Source organism: Balaenoptera musculus, chromosome 17 (genome assembly GCF_009873245.2).
Source record: "Balaenoptera musculus isolate JJ_BM4_2016_0621 chromosome 17, mBalMus1.pri.v3, whole genome shotgun sequence".
NCBI lineage: Eukaryota > Metazoa > Chordata > Mammalia > Artiodactyla > Balaenopteridae > Balaenoptera > Balaenoptera musculus.
Genome location: NC_045801.1, coordinates 16,295,330 through 16,321,495, shown reverse-complemented (window position 1 = coordinate 16,321,495; position 26,166 = coordinate 16,295,330). Strand labels below are relative to the sequence as shown.

General features: G+C 36.0%; 1 protein-coding gene across 2 annotated transcripts in view; it reads right to left on the bottom strand.

Annotated features, from left to right (window-relative positions):
* ATAD2 (ATPase family AAA domain containing 2) overlaps window positions 1-26,166 on the bottom strand; it is a 67,969-nt gene that overhangs the window by 9,192 nt on the left and 32,611 nt on the right. For both annotated transcript variants that reach the window (XM_036830999.1, XM_036831000.1), the window contains exons 10-21: window positions 25,630-25,738; window positions 25,277-25,392; window positions 18,788-18,962; window positions 17,824-17,912; window positions 13,049-13,208; window positions 12,066-12,156; window positions 10,698-11,012; window positions 10,222-10,354; window positions 9,688-9,874; window positions 8,577-8,762; window positions 2,024-2,159; window positions 380-576 (exon numbers count right to left, since the gene is read on the bottom strand). In XM_036830999.1, the coding sequence (XP_036686894.1) occupies window positions 380-576; window positions 2,024-2,159; window positions 8,577-8,762; window positions 9,688-9,874; window positions 10,222-10,354; window positions 10,698-11,012; window positions 12,066-12,156; window positions 13,049-13,208; window positions 17,824-17,912; window positions 18,788-18,962; window positions 25,277-25,392; window positions 25,630-25,738 (1,894 nt within the window). The remainder of the gene's footprint in view (window positions 1-379; window positions 577-2,023; window positions 2,160-8,576; window positions 8,763-9,687; window positions 9,875-10,221; window positions 10,355-10,697; window positions 11,013-12,065; window positions 12,157-13,048; window positions 13,209-17,823; window positions 17,913-18,787; window positions 18,963-25,276; window positions 25,393-25,629; window positions 25,739-26,166) is intronic.

Below are 26,166 nucleotides of genomic sequence, written 5' to 3'. Positions count from 1 at the left end.
TATTTAAGGCGAGTTTTGTTTTGTATTTATTCTTATTCTTGGGCACCTATATCTCCAGTAACACCCTAAACCTCTTTCCTCATCCAAATGCCACCCACCCTTCAATGTCAACTTAGGACCTCATTCTTATCTGTGTAGGTCACAGTAATATAATGTAGCATTAAGACATTCTCAAATTACTTCTACAACATTTGAGTTGGGCAAAGTTAATTGTCTATGCTCTGCAGGCAAGGAAAATGCTTTACATAGCTCTTGAAGGACACTACTTGGTATGTTTCCAAATACAGAAAACAAGATCACAGTATACAGAGGGAACCACATAAACTAGTCAAATAGTCTCTAATTCTGAAGCATTTTGATCCAAAGATTAAATTAATACCTCATCAGGGTCAACAGGTTTAGTAAATATTCTGAATCGCTTGTCAATAGCAAGCCTATGTGTAACATTTCTTAAAAAAATCCTTAGTTCTCTAAATGTATCTTCTTCTTGTTCTTCTAGTCGTTTCACTTCTTCTGCTGTCAATGGTCTTGGTTCAGGTGGTGGTGCTACAGGGAGTACCTCCAAGGCCTGCAAAACTTTACATGAATGGAAGATTTTAGTTACCACTCTCCCACCATATCAAGGGTGACAAACAATTCAGTACACAAAGTAGACAAGCTCTCAGGGATTATCCTCCTTGTGTTTGCCAGGAATCAGAGGATTTGGAATACTAAACAGGTACCATAATCTCGACCTCTGCACGCCCCCGCCAGCAATAATCGCTAACTTGTAATTTGGAGTGCTAATTCCTAAATCATTACCATTTTAAGATCATTTAAGAGTCTATTAAAATTTTGAAAATGCATATTTCCAAGACAAGAATATTCTAATTTTTTAAAAAGTCATTTTTTAAAAAAATTTTATTTATTTATTTATTTATTTATTTATGGCTGTGTTGGGTCTTCGTTTCTGCACTAGGGCGGCAAGTGGGGGCCACTCTTCATCGCGGTGCGCAGGCCTCTCACTATTGCAGCCTCTCCTGTTGCGGAGCACAGGCTCCAGACGCGCAGGCTCAGTAATTGTGGCTCACGGGCCTAGCTGCTCCGCGGCATGTGGGATCCTCCCAGACCAAGGCTCGAACCTGTGTCCCCTGCATTGGCAGGCAGACTCTCAACCACTGCGCCACCAGGGAAGCCCTAAAAAGTCATTTTTACTAGTTAATTTTTAAACTAACAAAAAATTGTGGTATGTTTCAAATATAACAAAAGTTTAATTTTGTTTAAACAGATTTGCACTAATAAGTAATAAGGATAAAAAAGGGAATATGAGAGTGCTGCCCCAGTAAGTTGGCAATCTATTAAGGGAGTAAGAGACATAATTATAACATCACTGTAATATCATATTAGTAGTATGAAAAAAGTACAGTGCATCATAAAGGTAATAAATTAATTTTGTCTAGATGTTAGGGAAGAAAGAATAAGTTATACTAGAAGGAAGCATGAATGAAATTATGAAAAGACACAATATGCTGTGTATGGTTTAAAGATAGAGTGCTTTGGAAGGAAAAAGGTGGGGGAGAGAAAAGTGCCAAAGGTGCGCTTGGAAAGACAGATTGGGGCTATGCTATGAATTCTAGCCCCAATTCCACATAGATGAGGGCTATACGATGAAAGGCCTTGTATGCTTTAAGAACTTTAGTCTAGGGACTTCCCTGGTGGTCCAGTGGGTAAGACTCTGAGCTCCCAATGCAGGAGGCCGGGGTTCAATCTCTGGGAACTAGATCCCGCATGCATATGGCAACTAAGAGTCTGCATGCTGCAACTAAGACCCGACACAGCCTAAAGAAACAAACAAACAAACAAATAAATAAGAACTTTAGTCTATTTTAATGGGAAACATAGGGATTTTAAGAGGTAAGTAAGAGGTATCAACCTCAACTGAGGTTTTGAGCTTCTGATATTAGAAGGTGGCAATGCCATTAACTGATATTTTATTTCCACTTTCTCAAAATTATTATATATTAACTTTGATACAGGAACTAACCTGCTTTCTTTTTTGATATAGGAGGCTTAGCAGCTTGCTTTAGAATTAAATCTTCAAAAAATTGTGTCCGTTCTTCTTTACCAGGCAACTGGACATTAAAAATTTCTCCATAATCATGGATAAATAATTCTTGCACCTTAAAAAAGAAAACAGATGCATTTTATATACATATGTATGTATACACACACATTACTATGTATCAATCATTCAATGCCACAGTAGGTTACTGTACACATTTTTAATGACAATCTAAATTGTGTAATAAAGAAATAGTTTCTTAAATCTTTTACTTATATTGAATTTATGTATTATATAAACCATGTATGCAATAGATAAGGAACTAAAAACATGGGATCTTCTTTAGAACTCAAGGTTCCAAACTATAATTCATACAATAACTGATATGGTGATATTTTACTTAAAGGGTTTTGTTGAGATCAAGTAATTCACCTTCACAACCCAAAGTGAGATATGAGAATGAGTGGTTCTTCAGTAAGAATAAAGGCTGGAAAATAATAAGTATTGGTAAGGATGTGGAGAAGTTAGACCCCTTGTGCTGGTAGGAATGTAAAAGGGTGCAGCCACTGTAGAAAACAGTATGACGGTTCCTCAAAAAGTTAAACACAAAATTATCATGTAACCCAGTATATTCAAAAAAACTGCAAGAAAAAAAATAAAAGACTCAACAGATACTTGTATACCAATAATCATAGCAGAATTATTCACAGTAGGCAGGAGGTAGAGACAATCCAAATGTTCATCACCAGATGAAGAGATAAACAAAATGTGGTATGTACCTACAATGGAATATTATTCAGCCCAAAAAGGAATGAAATTTGAACACACACTACAACATGGATGAACAATGAAAACATTATGCTAAGTGAAATAAGCCAGTCACAAAAGGACAGATACTTTATGTTCCACTTATATGAGGATACCTAGAATAGGTAAATTCAAAGAGACAGAAAGTTACTAGAGGTGTCCAAGGGCTGGGAGAGGAAGGAATGAGGAATAATTGTTTAATGGATACAGAGTTTCTGTTTGAGATGATGAAAAAGTTCTGGAAATGGATAGTGGTGATGGCTGCACAACATCATGAACGAACTTAAAGCAATGTACTTGATGTCACTGAACTGTACACTTAAAAATGGTTAAAATGGTAAATTATGTATATTTTACCACCAAAAAAAGAATAAAGGCAAAACAGGTCTCAAAAGGATGTTTCTAAACAAACCTCTAGATCTTTCCAAGAATTATTAGAGGATAATAATGTTTATTCCTTGTATGATGTTTGTGTACTTTGTTCAGCCTACCTCTGATACAGAGAAATTTACATCCACAGCTTTTGCATTTTCTGCTTTGTAGGTTCTTCCATGCTCCAAACTTATGAAAACTACATACACAACATCATTTATGAAATAAGTCTCTCCTTTTGCTAATCCATTTACTAAACTACTATGTATACAAGAGTCTACTAATGAACTGTATTACATTAATTTGTCATTTCTGGCCCAAATTCACAGTTTTAATCACTAACATTGTGGTATGCTTTACCATATTTGGTGGGCTTTTTCAAAATTTTCTTGGAAATTCAGGAACTTTTTTTTAGCCATGCCACGTGGCATGCAGGATCTTAGTTCCCCAACCAGGGATTGAACCTGTGCCCTGTGCAGTAGAAGCATGGAGTCTTAACCACTGGACCAGCAGGGAAGTCCCTCAAGCAGTTTTTTCTTCTACATTAAATTTTAGAATCTATTTTGTTGATATTTCTATTGCAATTTGTACCTTTTCCCCCTTTCTGGTGGCCTGGAAGTTGTATGCTGCATTTCTGTTCTTTTATTGTTACAAGTTTTAACAGACATATCTCTAAGCTTCTTTTCCTACCAAACTGTGAAGTTAATCAATATCTACATATCAGATACAAATCTGAATGTGCTTTTACTTCCTCATTCTCCTTCACTATGTCCTTCCTGCTGTTTTGAGTTCAGAACGAAGATCAACTTAGATTTACAGTCCTTAAAAAAATGTTACTAGCACAGTTTTGTGACGAGTTTTACTGTTTTCTTTGCTCACTGCTTCTTATATGCAACTTCTGCAAAATAAAAATAATCCAAGAGGAGAAATAATCCCTTAATAATTATTTCAGTCAGGGGTTTATGGGTAATAGTGTCTTAGGCACTGCATGTTCAAAAATATCTTTATTTTGCTCTTTCACTCAAATGCTAACTTTGCTGGGAAGAAAATTACAGGTTCAAAATTATTTTCCTTCTAACTTTGAAAATACTGCTCAGTTGCCTCCTTAGTAGCTGGTATTATACCAGTGAGAATGTAGAAGCAATTTGATTTTCAGTCCTTTCTAGTAATGTTTTATTCTCTTGGAAGATTTTTAGATTTTTCTCTATACTTTTGGTGTTCTGAAATTTTATCTAGATGTGGGCCTTTTTATACCCATCAGTTAGAACAAGGGACCTTTTAAATCTGAAGATTACGGTATTCTTTAATTCTATGAAATGTTCTATTATGTGACTATTTTTCTCTTCTACATTTTTCTCCTCCCATAAATCCCATTAAACAGATGTTAGACCTGAATCTATGTCCTCTGTTTCCTTTAACTTCTTCCTCACTTTTCAAATCTTTGTCTTGTTTTTATTATTTACTATAAGAATTTCTGATCTCATGATCTTCCATCTTGCTAATTCACTCTTATCTGTCTGTGTCTGCTTCTTTTTAGCCCTGTGGGGTTTTTTATTTGGGGGGAGTTATTTCATTTATAATGTCTTCAATTGGTTCTTTTCCACAACAGTCTGTTGCTGATGCATGGATATGACTTTCCATGGAGCTGTCCTTCCTCAAAAGCTTACTTATAAATTCATCTTTGCCTTTGAAATCTTCAACTGTCCACAGGTGCCTTTTCTGTTTATTCTAGCTCTACTTCCAGTGATTATGAAAGAAGCTTGCCTATATTAGACACAGAATGTGCCTGTAATTTGTCTTCTGGGCACAGGGTCTCCCTACTCCTCCCATTCAGTACCTATACATAAGTCACTGATCTGCCACACTAGTCCTTGGGCCCACCTTCACTGCTCTAGCTGAGGACAAACAACTCAGCTGACTGCTGTCTGGCATGGCCAGAAGTGAAGAAAGCCAAAAAAATCCAAAGTTGTCCAAAGACTCTTTCAATTCCCTCCTAGCACTGAACCACAGCTAGAAACCACTCCCATCTTTCAAAGCAGTCCTTTCATGCACATGCTTTAAAATGTGGTTACCTGTATCAATCTAATCCCCACTGCTTGTCTTTCACGATTCATCAAAGTTTCTAATCCACTGATGACTTTCTTTGTCATTTTTCCATGCTGCTGAGTTGTTAGGGTCCACTAGTACTCATGCATATAGATACTCTGACTGCAGTTTTGAGATGGACAAATTTTAATGTAGCTAATAATGGTATACACAGTACTTCTCACATATTATAGTCCAATGCTATATAGACAATATCACTGGATCACTAAGGATTACATAGACTATATAAGGCTCAAAGAGGACTTGCTTATTTGTATCCACATAGACTATTCATTTTATAAAATGAGCAATTCCTGGTCCAGTGCCCATTCCACCCTACAGTACAGTGTGATACTGGGATACTTTACTCAGTTTACAGTGATATGCTTAGGAAATATTACCATAAGAAAACAAAGAAGCTATTTTTGAAAAAATTTTTTTGAGTACAAAATTCCCACATTCTTGATAAAGTTATCCAAGATTAAACTGATGACAGCTTTTCAACCTCCCTACGTCTTTTTTTTTTTTTTTTTTTTTTTTAATTTACTTATGGCTGTGTTGGGTCTTCGTTTCTGTGCGAGGGCTTTCTCTAGTTGTGGCAAGTGGGGGCCACTCTTCATCGCGGTGCGCGGGCCTCTCACTATCGCGGCCTCTCTTGTTGCGGAGCACAGGCTCCAGACGCGCAGGCTCAGTAATTGTGGCTCACGGGCCCTTTTGCTCCGCGGCATGTGGGATCTTCCCAGACCAGGGCTTGAACCTGTGTCCCTTGCATTGGCAGGCAGATTCTCAACCACTGCGCCACCAGGGAAGCCCTCCCTACGTCTTTATAAAGTTCAGCTAGTTTGCCTTACTTATTACCAAGAGTATAAACTTATCTTCGTTTTAAACTTTGAAATAATTAACAAAGTTTTAATTGACAGTGAGTACAATAAATCAATGGTTAATGTGGCTACTACATAGCAATTCTTCTTTACTCTGTTAATCAGAACATTGCTAGAGTACTTAATTCATTCTGGGTACAGCCTTTCAAAAGGAATATAAAGAGAAAGACATTCAAGAGAGTGACTAGAATTTTGAAGAAACTAAAAATATGTGTGACGTGTAGCAGAGCCTGCTATTACCACACTCCATGTTCTCTTCCTTTTGGGCACACTGCTATATCGTATTTCCTAGTCTCCCTTGCAGTTACGTATGGCTATGTGAGTTTTAGCCAATGGAATGTGAAAGGAAATGATATGTATCACTTTCAGACCAGGCACAAGAAGGCCAATCCTTTCAGCTGGGCAGAATGAAAGTAACCTGGAAAGCCACATGATGAAAATGAGAAAGCTCTCTCAGCCTGAGTGTCTGGTATGACTACATGGTGGAGGGTGGACCCGCCAATCTAGTCATCTGCCTGGTATTGTTAAGTGAGAAAGAAATAAACTTTATTGTATTTAATAATCCTAAGGAATATACCTTATCATAGAAGAAGAAATTTTTAGTGTGAAGAAGCCTGGGTCAGAGTGAGGAGATAGAAATGAACACAAAACCATATTCAAACATACAAAGAGCTTTTCATGATGAAGACAGAATAGACGTGCTCTCTATTTTATGTGGGAAACAAATGGAGATTAAGAAATGGAAGCCTCTCAAAATAAGTTGATTTTTCTTAGGAGTCAGAACTAACAAAATGAATTGTGAAGGTGTTCTACACAAAAGAAAGACTTCGAGTCCAGAACTAGATGACTAAAGTAGAAAACTTTAAGGACTCTTCCCACCCTAAGAATCTGTAATTAATATATACTTAATGTTCATTTCCCAGTTTATTTAATTTTTAGTTGAAGAATTCACAACTACAAAACTGCCATCAGGGACACAATCTGGTCCTTTGATAACTCCCTGACATCATTTCCTTCTATTCTGTCCTTTACTCCCTCTGTTCTAGCCACTCTAGACTTTCTGCAATTTTCCCAACACACCACACATTTCCTTCAGGGCTTTTGCACTTGCTTTTCCTCTGCCAGCAACCTCTGTCCCTCAGATACTCGAATGGGTCACTACCTTCCCTTTTCCAGGTATTTGCTCAAATGTCATCTTCTTGGTGAGGCTAACCTAGCGGATTTAACACTGTGACCCTACCACACTCTTTTGGCATTGCTTAGCTAAATTTTTCTCCATACTGGTAGGTTGGCATTATATTTTATTTTTGTTTGTCTCTCCCTCAACTAAAATGTAAGCCCTAGGAGGATACAGATTTTTGTCCATATTGTTCAATGCTATATTCCCAATGCCTATAACCATGTCTGTCACAGAATAAGTGCTCAGTAAATATATTTAAAATAAAATATTTGAATTATCTTCCTACTAATGTTCTAAGAACACACACACAAGACTACAACATGCTTATTATGTACTCTGGGGACAGAGAGGTGGAAAAATGTCCCTGATTTCACGTATTTTACATTCTACTAGTAGAGATAGAGTCAAACAAATTAATATTTAATGTCAAGTAGTGATAAAAACAAAGCAGAGTAAGGGAGAAGAGAGTGATAGGCAGAGGTGTTACTGCTGTAATTGAGAAACTGATCAGGAAGACCTCTGAGGTGATATCTAGGCAGAAATCTGAGAAAAATAAAGGATCACGCCTTTACTTTCTATGTATCTAGGAGAAGAGTATTACAGGCAGAAGCAGAATGAACTTTGTCACTGGTAGTTGTCTAAATTGGCACAAATTTGAAGGACAGTAATTTGGTACTATCAAAAATGTCAAATGTGCATCCTCTTTGGCTAAGCTATAGTTATTCCACTGTTAGGAATGCATGTTAAAAAATCCACATAGTAATGCTCATATAATTTAAAACCCAAGAATGCTCACTGTAGCAGTTCAATGGGAAAAAAACTGGAAAATAACTAAAATCCTATTAATAAGGATTTGGATAAATAAATTATGGTATATCAAGAAAACAGAAAAAGCTATGCTGCTCTTAAAAGAAATAAGACTTATGTATTAAAAAATACATAAGATATATAAAGTAAGTTACAGAATAGTATGCATCATATTCCATTTAGAGAAAAAAAATTTACAATATGGTCTTACTATATACATACACATATACATATACCATCCTGCCCAACAAGCACATGTATCAAATAGCTAACAATGGTATCTTTAATAGGAAAACTTTTCCTTATAATTTTATTCACCTCTGTAGCACTTGGAATTTTTTCCATGAATTCTTATTACTTAAGTATATCTCTTTTTAAAATATAATGATTTCTCCCAAATTACCTCTTCTGGTAGAGTGGAATGGGGTTTGTCAGAAGTTGCCAGTAGTAAAACTGGAGCAAAAGAAGGAATATTCTGTAATAATGTGGTAAATGTGGCTTTAAGTGTTGGTCCAACTATTTCCCACCACAAGTGAATATGAGGAACATACACTATACTTGGTGCTGTTTTCTTAGCTTCACGAATCATCTAGTAGAGAGAGAAAAAAATTACATTCAATTAGAGAGTCAGCACATTAGTTATATGCTTTATTAATCTGGAACAACGTTTAACTTCCCGGAATTGTCATATAAAACCCTCAAGTTTTAAAAATGCTTCCCCAATCCCACAATCTTGTTTTTAAATGTTTTATAAAAGTCTCATTTTTAGAAAAACATAATTGCTTCAAGCAATTAGAAAACAGCTCAAGAAATCTAGAAGACTTTTCTGTTATGGTAACCAAGGTTAAATATAAAAATACAAATATAAAAGACTTTAACATTTAAAAAATTTTAGTATAGCAAAAACAGAAGCAGCATAGTTCATATGGTTTTTGGAAACAATCAACCCCTACAGATTTTTAGGAATAGTTTATACAGTATAGTTTCTACCATCATGACAACTGTAACAACAAAAAATTTTCTAATATTTTAACTTTTTAAAAAAATCAATTAGCTGGCACCTTTTATCTTTTCAAACATCATTTCATTTAGTTTTAGGGAATTTACACAAGAAAAAATATATATATACTAATTTTCAAGGGAAATGTACCTATTCAAATGAAGAAAATTAAAATTTTATTTTGCATAGCTGTCACTGTTTTAAGTACTTTACTCATTCCTCACAACAGCCACACACGGTAAGGACTATTATTATCTCCATTTTGAAAATGGGGAAAATGGGGCAGAGAGGTCTAATAACTCCTAAGTCACATAGCAAGTTAAGTGGTGGAAAAGGGATTTAAACTCATACTCTTAAATAGCTAAGCACTTATGCATAGTTCTATTTTGAAAACCTGAAGTTAGAAATCAGAAAGACAAAAAACACAGTACAAAAAGAATGAGGCAATTCTAGATTTTGTCTTTGGCAGACTACTTTGACTTACAGCTTATTTGTCTGGGCAACAATGAATTACCTGGGCACATGTTTCTTCAGGAGATGTAGCACTGACTCCAAAAAGAACAGGAATGTCTAATGTGTATACTGCAAATTTTTCCAAAGCATGGATGACAGCTGGTGCTAAATGAGAACCTTGCCCAAATCCTGGTTCTCCTACTATCAGTATTCTTGGTCGAAAAGACATAGGTTGATAACAAGCATTTCTGAAAGAAATGAGTAATAACCTATGATTTAGGAAAAAAAGTTTAAATTTCCCTCCCAATTACCAATTATGAACTTTAGAAGTCAAAAGTTTTGACAATATGGCCAATCATAACAGCAAGGTTCATATGGTTTTTGGAGACAATCAACCCCTACAGATTTTTAGGAATACTTCATACAGTATAGTTTCTACCATCCTGACAACTGTAACAACAAAAAATTTTCTAATATTTTAACTTTTTAAAAAAGTCAATTGGCTGGCATCTTTTATCTTTTCAAACATCATTTCATTTAGTTTTAGGGAATTTACACAAGAAAAAATATATATTAATTTTCAAGGGAAGTGTACCTATTCAAATGAAGAAAATTAAAATTTTCTTTTGCCTTATTAAAGGATTTTTGAGAAAGTCCATTTTCATATACTGATGGAACATCATCATCACTGTATGCCAAATCACTTTCTAAAAGAGGACAAGAAATATCTATAAAGTAAACAAAAAAAGTGTGCATTAGTAACTTTTCTGAATTATAAAGCAAATCTTCATGTAATGCCTCAGTTAGCAAACCAAGGAACTTCAATGACATTTTTTTAAGAATCAAAAATGTTTGCGTAGATATAAATAACAAGTAAATTAAAAAAATGCATTCCAAACTTAGATTAAGTCTAGGGCAATCTGTGAAGTAAATTTCTTTCAAATATCTAGGCAAAGCATGACCAAATTCCTTTCAAGAGGCTCTTTTATAAAGAAACATTACTGTACAGGGATGTACAAAACATTTAGTTTTACTGATTATGAAAACTAAATGGTCAATCAAGTTTCATACCTGAGTCTAATGCCTTTTTAGTTCTGATTTCCGCCTGTGGAAATACTCTCTGCAGAGCTTCTAAGATCTTGTGAACAGTGCTTTGCAGGAGTGGTTTCACAATGGTGGACAGTGCCTGCCCAGGTGATGTCACAGCTCTTTGGGAGGCTGGTATCATCTTTTGCATAGCTAACTCAAAGTCCTTAGCTGAGATATTAATTGAAGACAGATCCAACTGTAGTTTCTCACTGGTGGTATAGATCTGTGGGTAGCGTCGACGCAGAGCACACAAAGCAGCCTCAGAACATATTGACTTAATATCTGCACCACAGTATCCTATCCAAGGCAACCAAAAAAAAATTTTTAAGTATACCACTACCCTATTAGCTTGACCATGGTTAAAAGAAAATTAAAAATCAGCTTAGCAATATAGTAGCAAAATATTTAGGAGTAATAAGGCTAAAATGTCTCTCATTCCCCCAGTGAACTTACATGGTTGATAATAACCCTTAACAAATCAATCAACTTTTGAGAGTGAAATATGCAGGCACGAAGTAGAGCACAGGGGTCAAGAGCACGACTTTTGAAATCAATCAGGTTCAAATTCTAGTTTGTCATTTACTAGACATGGTATCTTTAGAGATTTATGCTCTCTTTATTCATTTATGCTCTCAGCCATTTCTACATCTGTAAAATGGGGATAAAGCTACCTACTTCGCAGGACTGGTGTAAGAATTACCTGAAATAATACATGTAGAATGCTTAATAGGATAATTAGAAAAATGTGAACAGTTAGTAAAAGATCTAACTTCATTCTCAAATTCCCTGACAGCCAAAATATCAATTACCTCTATATAATATCTAGGACTTTATACGAAGAAAACAGGACTTCCCTGGTGGTGCAGTGGTTAAGAATCCGCCTGCCAATGCAGGGGACACGGGTTCGAGCCCCAGTTCAGGAAGATCCCACGTGCCGCGGAGCAACTACGCCTGTGCGTCACAACTACCGAGCCTGCGCGCCACAATTATTGAGCCCGTGCACCACAACTACTGAAAGCCTGCACACCCGCATGCCGCAACTATTGAGCCCGCGCGCCTAGAGCCCGTGCTCCGCAACAAGAGAAGCCACCGCAATGAGAAGTCCGTGCACCGCAACAAAGAGTAGCCCCAGCTCATTGCAACTAGAGAAAGCTTGCGCACAGCAACGAAGACCCAACGCAGCCAAAAAAAAAAAAAAAAAAAAAGAAAACATGCCAGAAACTATAAATAAGAAACAAATAATATAATTTATAATTTGCATTTCTTTAAACATAACCTTGGCAAAACTACAACTTATTCCATCTTTGAAATGCATGTAATATTTCTTTTAATGCTTAAAACAATGTTTACCAACACAGTTTTCTGCTAGTTCTTCTAGAAATGTGTCCAGTGGTTTAGGATTCCAATCCCTTGTGTGAATCTTTAGAATTTCTTTTCGAGCCTACAAATAAAAACAGTTAAACTTTTCTGTAATAATAAAGTGCTATTCAGATTAATTTCAATTTAAAATAATTTATCTAAAATTTTAAAGATTTTAATACCTAATATAAACAGAAATATGAAACAGTAAAAATGAAAAAAAAGTTGTATTTGTAAGAGCTTGAGGATTTTATGTTAAACAGATCTACATTTATAGCTCAAGTTCTAGTCATCATAAATGTGAACGAGAGAAATTAAGTAACTACTGGACTATTGTTTATTCTGGTACATATTAAGAACTGTTTTTAAGAGTACTGACAGCTCTACCCATATTTTCTTACTTGGTTCTCAAAATATTAGGCAGCTTTAAAATAACCGCATAGGATTATATGGTTGTATCCGTGAAAAAAGCCAAGGCTAATGAATTGGCTAAGGATTGACCGTTTGTTAGGTCACGTGTTCTGAATCAAAATAAAGCTGTATAATTAACACGCAAAGTTTGTGCTCAATTTGAAAGAATTTTAAGAGTATTCCTAGGGAGGCACTATTTTATTAAAAAAAAAAAAAGAGGGGGGTGGGGGTGGGGGGGTTCCCTGGTGGCCCAGTGGTTAGGACTCAGCGCTCTCACTGCTGTGGCCTGGGTTCATCCCTGGTCGGGGAACTAGGATCCCACAAGCCACGGGGCCCAAAAAAAAAAAAAAAAAAAAAAAGAAAAGAATAAAAAATTATCCAAGTTATTTTCTTTAAATAAAATAATGCTTCCCTAAAAATACATACATACATATTTGAATGTTAATCATACAACTTTGCTTCAGAACATACAAAACTGAATCTTCAGTTTTTTGCTATACCAAGACTTGTTCATGATAAAGGCAATCAATTTTGTCAAAATTTGAGTGACGTTAAATTCTTACATCTTTATCAGGTAGGCTAAAAAGGAATTCTCTGTCAAAACGACCAGGCCTTCGTAAAGCAGGATCGATAGAATCCAGTCTGTTGGTAGCGCCAATGATGACAATTTCTCCTCTGCTGTCCAATCCATCCATAAGAGCTAGCAGGGTAGAAACAATTGAACTAAATTTAAAAATAAGAGAGAACAGATTAATTGTATGGAAGCTGAACACATCATTTCTTTTTTTTGCTAAGATTTAATACATTAAATGTGTGACTGAATTTTCTCAGAGCATTCCACTACTTTCAATAAGCGTTTTAAAAAGAAAATCTGGGGCTTCCCTGGTGGCGCAGTGGTTGAGAATCTGCCTGCCAATGCAGGGGACACGGGTTCGAGCCCTGGTCTGGGAAGATCCCACATGCCGCGGAGCAGCTGGGCCCGTGAGTCACAACTACTGAGCATGCACGTCTGGAGCCTGTGCTCCGCAACAAGAGAGGCCGCGATAGTGAGAGGCCCGCGCACTGCGATGAAGAGTGGCCCCCACTTGCCACAACTGGAGAAAGCCCTCGCACAGAAACGAAGACCCAACACAGCCATAAATAAAAAATAAAAAAAAATAAAAATAAAAATAAAAAAAAAATAAAAAATAAAAAGAAAATCTGTAAAATAACATACTACATGGCACATGGACATTTAAAATCAATGGAAAACACAGTTTTTAGAATGCTACAAATGGATCCTGGAAGCCATTTCATAAAGCATAATTTCACATAGGAACTTTAGAGTTCTCAAACAGGGATACAACATCAAAAAAATACAAGTACTAGGCAGAAAAACAAAATAAAAATCATAAAATGGTTCATTGTGTACACATTATCAAAGGACCCCAAAATAAAACAGAATATACATAAAGCATAAAAACATAGGATTTGGACTTCCCTGCTGGCACAGTGGTTAAGAACCCCCCTGTCAATGCAGGGGACACAGGTTCAATCCCTGGTCCGGGAAGATCCCACATGCCGTGGAGCAACGAAGCCCGTGTGCCACAGCTACTGAGCCTGTGCTCTAGAGCCCGTGAGCCACAACTACTGAGCCCACGTGCCACAACGACTGAAGCCTGCGTGCCTAGAGCCCGTGCTCCACAAGAGAAGCCATTGCACGCAATGAGAAGCCCGCGCACCGCAACAAAGAGTAGCCCCCGCTTGATGCAACTAGAGAAAGCCCGTGCGCAGCAATGAAGACCCAACACAGCCAAAAATAAATAAATAAAATAAATAAATAAATTTATTTTTTTTAAAAAGGGTTTTAATTACATTTTAAACTTTTCATTATGCAGAGAGAATAGTAAAACAGTCTCCACATCTTCATCACTCAGTTTCAACAATTATCAGTATTCCTTTTTTGTCTTCACCCAATAGCTTTTAAAAAAACCAACCAAACAAAAAAATCTCAGATCATTTAACCCATAAATATTTCATGTTAAGTACTTCACATATGTATTTCTGAGGATAAGGACTTTTAAAAACTCCCACAATACTATGACACCAACGTAAATGACACTAATTCGTTAATACCACCTAATATCCAATTTCCCTGATTGTCTCAAAATATCTTTTTACATTTGATTTGTTCAAGCCAAGATCTACACACATTGCACTTGGTCAAACATCCCTCAAATCCATAACAGTTCCCCATCACCCTTCCCTCACTTTTTTTTTCTTCCTCCATGCCATTTATTTTTTGAAGAAACTGGTTCATTTGTTTTGTAGAATTTCCTTCCCACATCTGGATTGAGCTGATTGCTTCCTGATAGGCTCATTTAACTTGTCCTCTAGCTTTCATATTTCCTGTAAACTGGAAGTTACATCTACAAGCTTAATAAATATAGATTAAACTATTTGGGATAGCATATTTCACCGGAAGATACCATGTATTTCCTACTGTATACCTCAGGAGGCAAGTGATACCATATTTTCATTTTTAAGATCAGTAGGTTGGGTTTAGTTGAGGTGTTATCAGCTTACTCCACTCATCATAAACTTTACTATTAACCTTTTCACCTTATTTGCTTTCGTAGCCACCACTGATAATTACTGCTTAGATCAAGGTTTCTCAATCTTGGCACCATTGACATTTTGGGCCAGATAATTCTTTGTTGTGGAGAGCTGTCTTGTCCACTGTAGGATATTTAACAGCATCCATGGTCTTCACCCACTTGATGCCAGTAGAGCACCCCCCCTCCCAGTTGTGACAATCAAAAATATATCCAGATGTGTCCCCTGGGGGGCAAAATCACTCCCAGTTGAAAACCATAGGTCTTGATCCACTATTTCATAAGGGGTTGCAAAATGGTTATTTTTCTAATTCAATAATTTCCTTTGCATTTATTAACTGTGATTTTTCTATAGAGAACAAAGTTCTCTTTATCATTATTATTAAATTACTCTGAATCATGGTTACAGGACAGGAGAAAGAAATGCTTGATTCATTCTCTTCATCAATTTTCAGAGTAATGAGTCACTGTCTTAGCAACCTTTGGAGTGACCAATTAAGTTCTTTTTTTAAAGAGACCATTAAAAACTGATGATTTCTGTGTACTTGATACACTTCAATATACTGAGTCTCTTAAATATGTGTATACATATTTAAGAGACTCAGTATACTGGGTCTCAAATTGTCCCGTTTTTGGCCAATGGAAACCCCTTCAAACTGGCTATGTCATTCTGATATGACCCCAGTAGTCTTTGATTGCTTCTTCACTTCCAGGAATAACAATATGTTCCAGGCTTGTCTTGCTATTTCCCATCTCAGTTGTGCCTAACGCCTCCTCTCCTGAAGAATCCTAGTGTTTAGAGACCACACTCTGAGTGCTAGGGGTATGAATTGCTGCTGGATTGTGATTGTTTCTAGGCCTTTTTAGTGCCCAGAGATAGGAATCATTTTTTTCTTTAAAAATAAAATTCATCATAAGTTCATACTGGTATTTCTAATTCAAGTAAAGATTTGAGGGTTTTAATTTAACTTACTTTATATTTGTATCCTCTTTTCTTAGGCTAAAAATCGTATTTTCTAATGCATTCACATAATTACTTATTTGTATTATCCTACAATTATTACCAACAATAAGATAAAGAGTATAGTTTAACTATGTTCAATGTGCTAACTTCTAAAAAAGCTGAATTTGGACTTCCCTGGTGGCGCAGTGGTCCAACTGCCAGTGCAGGGGACATAGGTTCGAGCCCTGGTCCGGGAAGATCCCACATGCCACAGAGCAACTAAGCCTGTGAGCCACAACTACTGAAGCCCGTGCACCTAGAGCCTGTGCTCCTCAACAAGAGAAGCCACCGCAATGAGAAGCCCACGGACCACAATGAAGAGCAGCCCCTGCTCGCCGGAACTAGAGAAAGCCCGCACGCAGCAACTAGAGAAAGCTCGCACGCAGCAACGAATACCCAACGCAGCCAAAAATAAAAAATATAAATAAATAAATAAATTTGTAAAAAAAAAAAAAAAGATTTACTTTCTTAAAATAAATAAATAAATAAATAAATAAATAAATAAATAAATAAATAAATAAGCTTAATTTAACAAAAATGTTTTTCTCTCAGATTTTTTAAGTCTTTGGAAAAAACAAAAAACTAAATTTCTCTTAAAAATATATATTTGAAATGATAAGTGCTTGCTAAAATTATTCTATATTTCTTGTTAAAATTTCTCCAATCCCTTTTAGAACTGTTCCAAAATACAGTAAGTACTCAATTACTTGATTGCAAAGTGATGGTCGTATTGTTAAATATATTTTTCCCTATCAACACAATGAATACAGTATGGCTGATAATGAAATGTGTCATATATAAAAAGTGTGTATGATTATTGGTAGGGTATGTGTACACACAACTATTTTTACCATATAGGAGTAAACATTTTAATTTACTCAGAGCAACAAATAAAATTTTATAGTATCAAGTCAAAGAAGGGGACCAGAATATAGTAAATGTTGTTAGGTGTTAGAAAAGCCAAAACCTACCTATCACTCATAATTTTATGTCTCATTTCTCTTTTATATTATCTACAATAAAAAACAATACCGGCATAATGAAAGCATGCAAACATTTGCTTTTGGGTATCCCAAATTAATTACATAATTACATTTAAAAAGAAGCTGTGAAAAACTGAAGATGAACTAGGACTAAAATGAATTTAGATTCAAGTTGAGTCAGTGGTACTAGTGAAAACTGCTCCCTTCGGTAAGCAATTATCACAGGGGATATGCAACTTTCCTATTCTGAAAATCAGGAAGTCGGGCTAGTACTAGGGGGAAAAAAAAAAAGCATCTGAATTAGTTGGCAACATCTAAAAGATATTTAACACAAAAATTTGAATATAAAATTTAAGAAAGAAAATTTATTTTTCAAGTCTGAGTCAGCTTTTGCACTTCAGTAATAGGCTGGAGCTAAAAACAATTGGCTATGCTCTTCATGATTGGACACTCAGCCCCATTTCCCAGACCCACCCTTATCACTGGCCTGCCTCACTCATTTTATTTGCCTTACCTCACTGGCCAATGGGCATTTAAGTCTGTATCACAAGTTAAATCTATAACCAATACTGTGCTTGAGAACACCCTACCCTTTAGAACGGGTTCACTTTTTCTTTTGTACTATACATTGGTTTCTACTACCAAACAACACTGGTTTATAAACTTTCTTTCACCCTCTAACATTCTATCCCTCATGCAACATCAATACTGCTGAGAATATAGGAAGAAAGGCAGAAGTACCATCAAGCAAGTTTTACCTGTGAATTTGATCTTGCCTGCTTGATCGTACTGGAGCCAGACCATCGATTTCATCAAAGAAAATAATTGATGGGCGCATCTGATAGGCCTAGGAAGCAAGTCCAGTGATTGCATGTTATCATGAAAAACTTCAAATATATAGACTTAATATAAACCATTTTAATTCATTTTCATTCCTACTTGCTTATAAGAAGTTTTTAAAAATATAAACTCAAGAACTATGTTTTAAGGATTCAGACATAATAAATTATAACAGCATACAATTTAAGTTTATTTGCATTTTCAGCTGGAAACATTCAATATACTCCACTAGTTCTAACCCTCAGATTTCATACAGCTACAATTATTGGGACACGAAAAATATCTACTAAAGACCAACTGTCGAAACAAGACAAAGAATAGAAGACAGTGACATAGGTTTCCTCCATGTCAGGATGAAAAAAACATTTAATAAGATGCCATAGTTTAAAATCTATTTCAGTAAAGTTAAAATAAAAAAACCTCAGTGAATTCTACAAAGAGATATAAAAGCATTTGCAACAATATGCCTCAGTAGCTAAGAATGTTATTATCTCACAACTTCCTGTCAATACAATTGGGATATGAAACTGAAAGCCACTCTAGGGCAGAGCTAATCTTCAGCTTATATACTGAAACATAACTCACTACTGTCGTCTCTTTTAAGTGTGAGACTACCACTCTGTCTCTAGTCTTTAGATATGAGACCTAAGACTCCAAGGAACTTAGACCCAATTATTCCTTCCTCTTTTTACTATAAAAATGTTCATCATACGTCGGTGTAATCATGACATGACAAAGGAAAATAATCTAGGAAGAGTATATATTTGATATAATTATTATGAGTTTATTTCTATGAAAAGTAATTAAATGCAAGGTTTATCCAATCCTTATACTTAATCTACACTGATTACAGATCTATATAGGTAAATTTTAATATCATACCTGATCAAATAGCAATCGCAGCTGTCTTTCGGATTCTCCTACCCACTTACTCAGACAATCAGCACCTTTCCTCATGAAAAATGCTACTCTTTTATGCCCTTGACTGCATTCATTGGCAAGTGCTCTAGCAACCAGAGTTTTTCCAGTTCCAGGTGGACCATAAAACAAACAACCTCTGTAAAAGAATAAGTATTATTTTAGTACTACACTGAAAAATAGACCAAACAAAAAATTAGAAACCAATTTCATGAATACATTTAATGAATAAGAATGTAATTAAGACAAGTGAAATATCATTTCAATCCACAAAGCACAACTTAAAACCTAGGAATTAATATTCATACTATAAAATTAATATTGAAACTAAATAAAACCCTTTATGTGAAACATATTTTCTTTCATTCATTCATCATGCTCATCATATTATCTTATCTTGCATAAAAGTTATGATTGAAAAGACCTGACTGTTTAATTTTATAACATATCAGGGGAAAGAATAGCAGATTTCATGTATAATCTTTGGTCTGAGCACCAGTAACATAACAGCAAAAGTTTTGCAAGAAAACAGTGGGAATGAACACGAGAGAAAATAAGATAAAAGAAGAGAGAACTTGAAGTAGTGGCTGGGTAACAGGGACTAGGACAACACAAAGAATTCAAGATAATTTTTGGTGACATCACTGCACTGTCATTGGGTAATGTACAGCTTTTTCACATATTTCCAAAGTTATTCACTGTTCTCAGGACAGAATTCTGAGAAAATGGGTTATATTCATAATCTTAGTAGAAATGATCATCAAATAACTGCTCTTGAAAAGAAAAGTTAAGGAAGATCCCAGAAAAACAGAAATGACAAAATAAGAATGGCAAAAAAAAAAAAAAAAATCACAAGTGATGGATAAAATCTATTCAGAGTCAAGAAAAAAATAAGGGAATTCCCTGGCAGTCCAGTGGTTAGGACTTGGCGCTTGCACTGCCAGCGCGCGGGTTCAATTCCTGGTCGGGGAACTAGTATCCTGCAAGCCGCGCATCGCAGCCAAAAGAAAAAGAAAAATAATAAGTAACTAACATAATCAAATGCAGATGGTAAAAAAACAAAGCAATTGTTAAGAAAACAATCAGACAAGTAAGTGGTAAACCAGTGATTTCAATGTACAAAAGTCAAGACAGAAACCGATTTTCAAAAATATATCTATTTTTAAAAATATATCTTACAGTAATCTTATTTGTGAGATGGTACCTTAAAGAAAAAACTTAATGATTCCCATAAAGAGGAAGCAATGAGATGTTCATGATATTGACATCTGTGATAACAAAAACAGGAGAAAACAAAATAGCCAGAAATAGCAAAATCAATTAAATAAAATGTGATACATCCACAAAATGGAATATTATTCAGCCATTAAAATGGAAAGAGAACATACCATATGAAAATAGTTTATCATAGTCATATATTGATTTTTTATGAGCAGAAATGTAAGAAAAGGGAAATGTAAGAAAGGGGAAATGAAGAGAAAAAATTGAAGGAATCTGTTGTTTAATTTTTTTACTTTAATTTTTAAAATTCAAGTATAGCGGATATAAAATATTAACTAAGTTACAGGCATACAATATAGTAATTCACAATTTTTAAAGGTTATATTCCATTTATAGTATTTATAAAATATGTGCTCTATTCCCTATGTTGTACAATATATCCTTGTAGCTTATTTTATACCTAATAGTTTGTACCTCTTAAGCCCCTACCTCTATATTGCCCCTCCCCAATTCCCTCTCCCCACTGGTAAGCATTAGTTTGTCCTCCGTATCTGTGAGTCTGCTTCTTTTTTCTTATATTCACTAGTTTATTGTACTTTTGTATTTCACAAGTAAGTGATATAATACAGTATCTGCCTTCCTCTGTCTGACTTATTTCACTCAGCATAATGCCCTCCAAGTCCATCAGTGTTGCTGCAAATGGCAAAATTTCATTCTTTTTCTATGGCTGAGTAGTATTCCATTGCGTATATATATACCACATCTTCTTTATCCATTCATCTGCTGATGGACACTTAGGTTGCTTCCATAACTTGGCAACTGTAAATAATGCTGCTATGAACATTGGGTTGCATGCGTCTTTTTGAATTAGTGTCTTTGTTTTTTTCGGATATATACCCAGGAGTGGAATTACTGGGGCATATGGTGGTAGTTCTATCTTTATTTTTTTGAGAAACCTTCATACTGTTTTCCACAGTAGTGTACCAATTTACACTCCCACCAACAATGTATGAGGGTTCCCTTTTCTACACATTTTCCCCACATTTGTTATTTGTGTTCTTCTTTTTCTAAAAAATTTATTTATTTATTTATTTTTGGCTGTGTTGGGTCTTTGTTGCTGCATGCAGGCTTTCTCTAGTTGCGGCGAGCGGGGGCTACTCTTTGTTGCGCTGCGTGGGCTTCTCTTGTTGCGGAGTACAGGCTCTAGGTGCATGGGCTTCAGTAGTTGTGGCTTGTGGGCTCTAGAGCGCAGGGTCAGTAGTTGTGGTGGGTGCGTGGGCTTAGTTGCTCCATGGCATGTGGAATCTTCCCGGACCAGGGCTCGAACCCATGTCCCCTGCATTGGCAGGTGGATTCTTAACCACTGTGCCACCAGGGAAGCCGTATTTGTGTTCTTTTTGATAACAGCCATTCTGACAGGTGTGAGGTGATATCTCATTGTGGTTTTGATTTGCATTTCCCTGATGATTAATGATGCTGGGCATCTTTTCAACTGCCTGTTGGCCATCTGCATGCCCCCTTTGGAAAAACACCTATTCAGTTCTTCTGCCCATGTTTTAATCAGGTTGTGTGTTTTTTAATGTTGAGCTGTATGAGCTGTTTATATATGTTGGATATTTACCCCTTATCAGTCAGTCATCATTTGTAAATATTTTCTCCCATATGTTGTCTTTTTGTTTTGTCAATGGTTTCCTTTGCTGTGCAAAACCTTTTACTATAACTAGGTCCCATTTGTTTATTTTGCTTTTATTTCCTTTGTTTTAGGAAACAGATTCAAAAAAATATTGCTATGATTTATGTTAAAGTGTACTGCCTATGTTTTCCTCTAGGAGTTTTATAGTTTTTCATCTTACATCTAGGTTTTTAGTCTATTTTGAGTTTATTTTTGTATATGATTTTAGAGAATGCTCTAATTTGTTGTTTCTTTTAAAATTCACTAAATCAGTTTTTTTTTTGGCCACAACCCACGGCTTGTGGAATCTTAGCTCTCTGACCAAGGATTAAACCCAGGCCCCCAGCAGTGAGAGCTCGGACTGCCAGGGAATTCCCTAAAATTCACTAAATCACTTTAACTAGGTACTTTCAACATTTCCTCTAAGAAGTAGATTCTATTATTTAATATTCGTATCTTTTAGATTTAAAATATTTTTTTGGAATTCACTCAATGTTTAACTGTAATCGATTTATGGTACATAACTTTTATAATGGAAAAGAGGAAAAGCCTACTAATTTTAAAAAGTTTACTTAGGGACTTCCCTGGTGGTGCAGTGGTGAAGAATCCGCCTGCCAATGCAGGGGACACGGGTTCGAGCCCTGGTCTGGGAAGATCCCACATGCCATGGAGCAACTAAGCCCATGCACCACAACTACTGACCCTGCGCTCTAGAGCCCGCACGCCTAGAGCCTGTGCTCCGCCACAAGAGAAGCTACCGCAGTGAGAAGCCCACGCACTGCAACGAAGAGTAGCCCCTGCTTGCTACAACTAGAGAAAGACCACGCACAGCGCGTAGCAATGACGACCCAATGCAGCCAAAAATAAATAAATAAATTAATTAAAGAAAAAACTTTACTTAAATCAATGTTTCCATAGAGGCTGATTCAGGGAGAAAAATTATATAAGGAAAAGGAAATCAGGGACTTCCCTGGTGGCACAGTGGTCAAGAATCCACCTGCCAATGCAGGGGACATGGGTTCGAGCCCTGTCCGGGAAGATCCCACATGTCACGGGAGCAACTAAGCCCATGCGCCACAACTAAAAAAAAAAAATTCCATACACAAGAAAATAAAAGGAAAAGGAAACCAGGAGCTAGGGTTTAAAAACTGGTTGATAAGTAAGGTATAAAAACTAGAAGAAAAAGGAAGGGGATAAAAAAGTATGGTGATATAAAAAGTTCAGGAGTGGACTTCCAGTTAAACATGACAGACTGACCACATGGTTTTATCTGTGCTCTCTCCATTAATTCTGCTAAAGCACATAAAACAAAGTGAACAACAAAAAGAGATGATAGTACTTGAGACGCCCCAACAAAATTTTGCAAGTTAGAATGCAGATGACCTTAGAGACCTGAAAAAGCTAAAAATCTAAAGAAGCACCCAAAAGGAAAGCTAATTTGCAAAACCCCTTTCACAATTTAGGGGCAATTTATCTCAAGGCAGGAGTGAGGGGTGGGGGTGAAAACAGGATGAAGTAAAACATTATTAAAGAACAGTGAGACCACCCTGATCTCCCTTTTCCCTACCCTGTGCAGGCAACTTGCTTGGATGGTTTACTTTCTAGTAGAGGACAAGATGAGCTGCTGCAGGAATTAAGTGTAAAACGTCATACTTAATGGTGGAGACTCCTAACCTGTGCTCAGGTCTACTGCTAAAATGCTGGCAGCCAGGCATCAGACAGAAAACTGGAAGATTCATCTCTTGGTGGGCGGATGGAGGGAACCCTCCTAGATATAGACTTTGAGAACTTCTGGTAGAAGAAACATCCCCACCAGTCACCCTAAGGAGAGGCCTACAAGTTAAGCCCAACTAGCAAGCTTTTAAAAATATGCTTCACTCTTAAACATCGACAGAGAGCTAAGGGTTACTAGAGACTTAAGGAAAGCCTCTAACATCAAGACAAACCAAAATCAGAGAAAAAAGGTAAGAAAAGCAGATTAATCTAGAAAGTCTAACGTTAAACTGATATGAAAGGGAAGAGGAAAAACTGGAGTGAAAAAATTACAAAAGAAGTAAAAAAAAAAAAAAAATTTCCCAGAAATCAAAGCCATGTTTTCAGATCACAAAGGTACAGCACAACAAACGGGGGTGTGTGGGGGAGGAACATCAACAGAGTGTTGGTTACATGACCATTCTCAAAAATAAAATAAATAAAAATAATATCCCATGCACTCTTTTCCTCAGGCTATTCCTAGAACGTGCTCTACCAAAACACAGCTATAAACCAAGAAGGTCTTAGTTGAATCCAGGAAGCTAGGAACCCAGCACCGTGAGAAACACAAAGGAAATCCCATGAAGATGGTAAACGGAAATCTCAAGACTTAGTTGTGCTACAAGACTAAACAGCAACCAGCCCAGACGGAAGCAGAAGAACAAAGGCTCCAGGAAGATGTTTCTAGAAAAGTAAGGAGGAGCCAATAATCACCTGATATCTTTATACTGAGAAGAGCTTTACAGCTCTAGCAATAACTCTGTGGGTGAAAGGATAAGTATATATAAAACTAAGTACTGGGCTTCCCTGGTGGCACAGTGGTTGAGGATCTGCCTGCCAATGCAGGGGACATGGGTTTGAGCCCTGTTCTGGGAAGATCGCATATGCTGCGGAGCAACTAGGCCCGTGAGCCACAACTACTGAGCCTGCGCGTTTGGAGCCTGCGCTCCCAACAAGAGAGGCCACGATAGTGAGAGGCCCGCGCACCGCGATGAAGAGTGGCCCCCGCTTGCCGCAACTAGAGAAAGCCCTTGCACAGAAATGAAGACCCAACACAGCCAAAAAAAAAAAAAAAAACCTAAGTACCAAGCCCCTACCTCCCCGCCGGCAAAACGGCAAATATTAAAGTTGGTGGGGAGAGGAGAGATGTAAAAGAGGAAATGCAGTTATATAATACATGGCTCAACTGCAAGGAATATTTATATAGTCATAAAGCAAACAGTGAAAATCAAGTTTATCTATATATAAATAAACTACTGGAAATATTAAAGGGGGAAAAATGTGTATGTGTGGAGGGTGGGGAAAGTAAGAGTCAAATTGTCATTGTTCACAGAAGTCTATATATTATGTCTAAAATAGAAAAAACAGAGAAGGGACTACTACCATTACTTCTTTGTAAAACTTATAGTACTATTTAACTTTTAAAATTATGTACATATAGTCAACTACACTTCATTATAAAATAAAATAAAGAATATATTAAAAATTACATACATGTATTACTTTGACATAAATTTAAAACTAAATTACAAAACTGAAAGAAAAAAAGTAAAGAGTATGTATGAGAGGAATTCTACTAAATGTATGAAAAGCCATGGAAAACGATTTTTTTTTTAATGGAGAATCAATTTTGAAACCATTTTTCATGTTAAACATTAAGAAAGTAAAAATATTCGAAACACCCAGGATGTTGCAGGGCAAGTATAACAAATTGCTGTAGACCTGAAAATTTTCAACAGAGAAGCATTATCTTTCTGGACATAGCACAGCTCAGATTTTGGCTAAAATAAAATGTATAATTAAATTACCTTGGAGGTTGAATTTTGAATTTTTCAAAGACTTCTGGATAAAGTAATGGAAACACCACCATCTCTTTTAGAGCTGCAATATGATTAGACAAGCCACCAACACTATCAAATCGCACCTGGTAATGGAAGGGAAACATTGACATTTTTAAATTTGGAATCAAAATTAAAATCTTACTCCATTCCCAAACTACCCAAGCCACACACAGTCAACTGAGTAACAGTATCTTAGTTGTGGCCTAAAGATTAAAAAAAGAAAGAAAAGAATCTATAAAGATTAAAATTTGCTAAAACAATTGATTTCTTTTTTAACTTTAAACTGAAACAAAAAATAATACATTTCAGACTGTACTCACTGAAGAATCTAGTTGCATTGGATCAACATCAGCAAGGCTTCCTCCAATTTTCATTCGATCTTTATAAATTCCTTTTAATTCATCTTTCCGAAAATTTAGTGGGAGGCACCTATTTTTAAAAGATTTAAAAAAAGCCCCATTCATCAACCCACCTTCCTTCCCCAAATTCCATGTTAGAATATAGACATTTTTCTTAAGAATTAAAAAAATTTCAAATGGGGAAATCATGAGATTATGTGTTTCAAGTTCCTCATTTTCTTTAGAGGTTGAGAACTTAAGTGTTAGAAATATTTATATCTGAACCTTTATTATTAAAGATATACAATCAAATGAAAATACCAGTTTTCAAGATACCACAGCAACATAAAGTAATTCATGGTTGAGAATTCAGAAAGTATCAATATACATTATAATAATCTTGTCTGACCTACAGAGAGTTTACCATTTGCCAAACACTGTTTTAGTTTAGGTGCTTTACATGTATAAATTCATTAAATCCTCACAATATTCTTATGAAGCAGGTATTATTATTTCCCC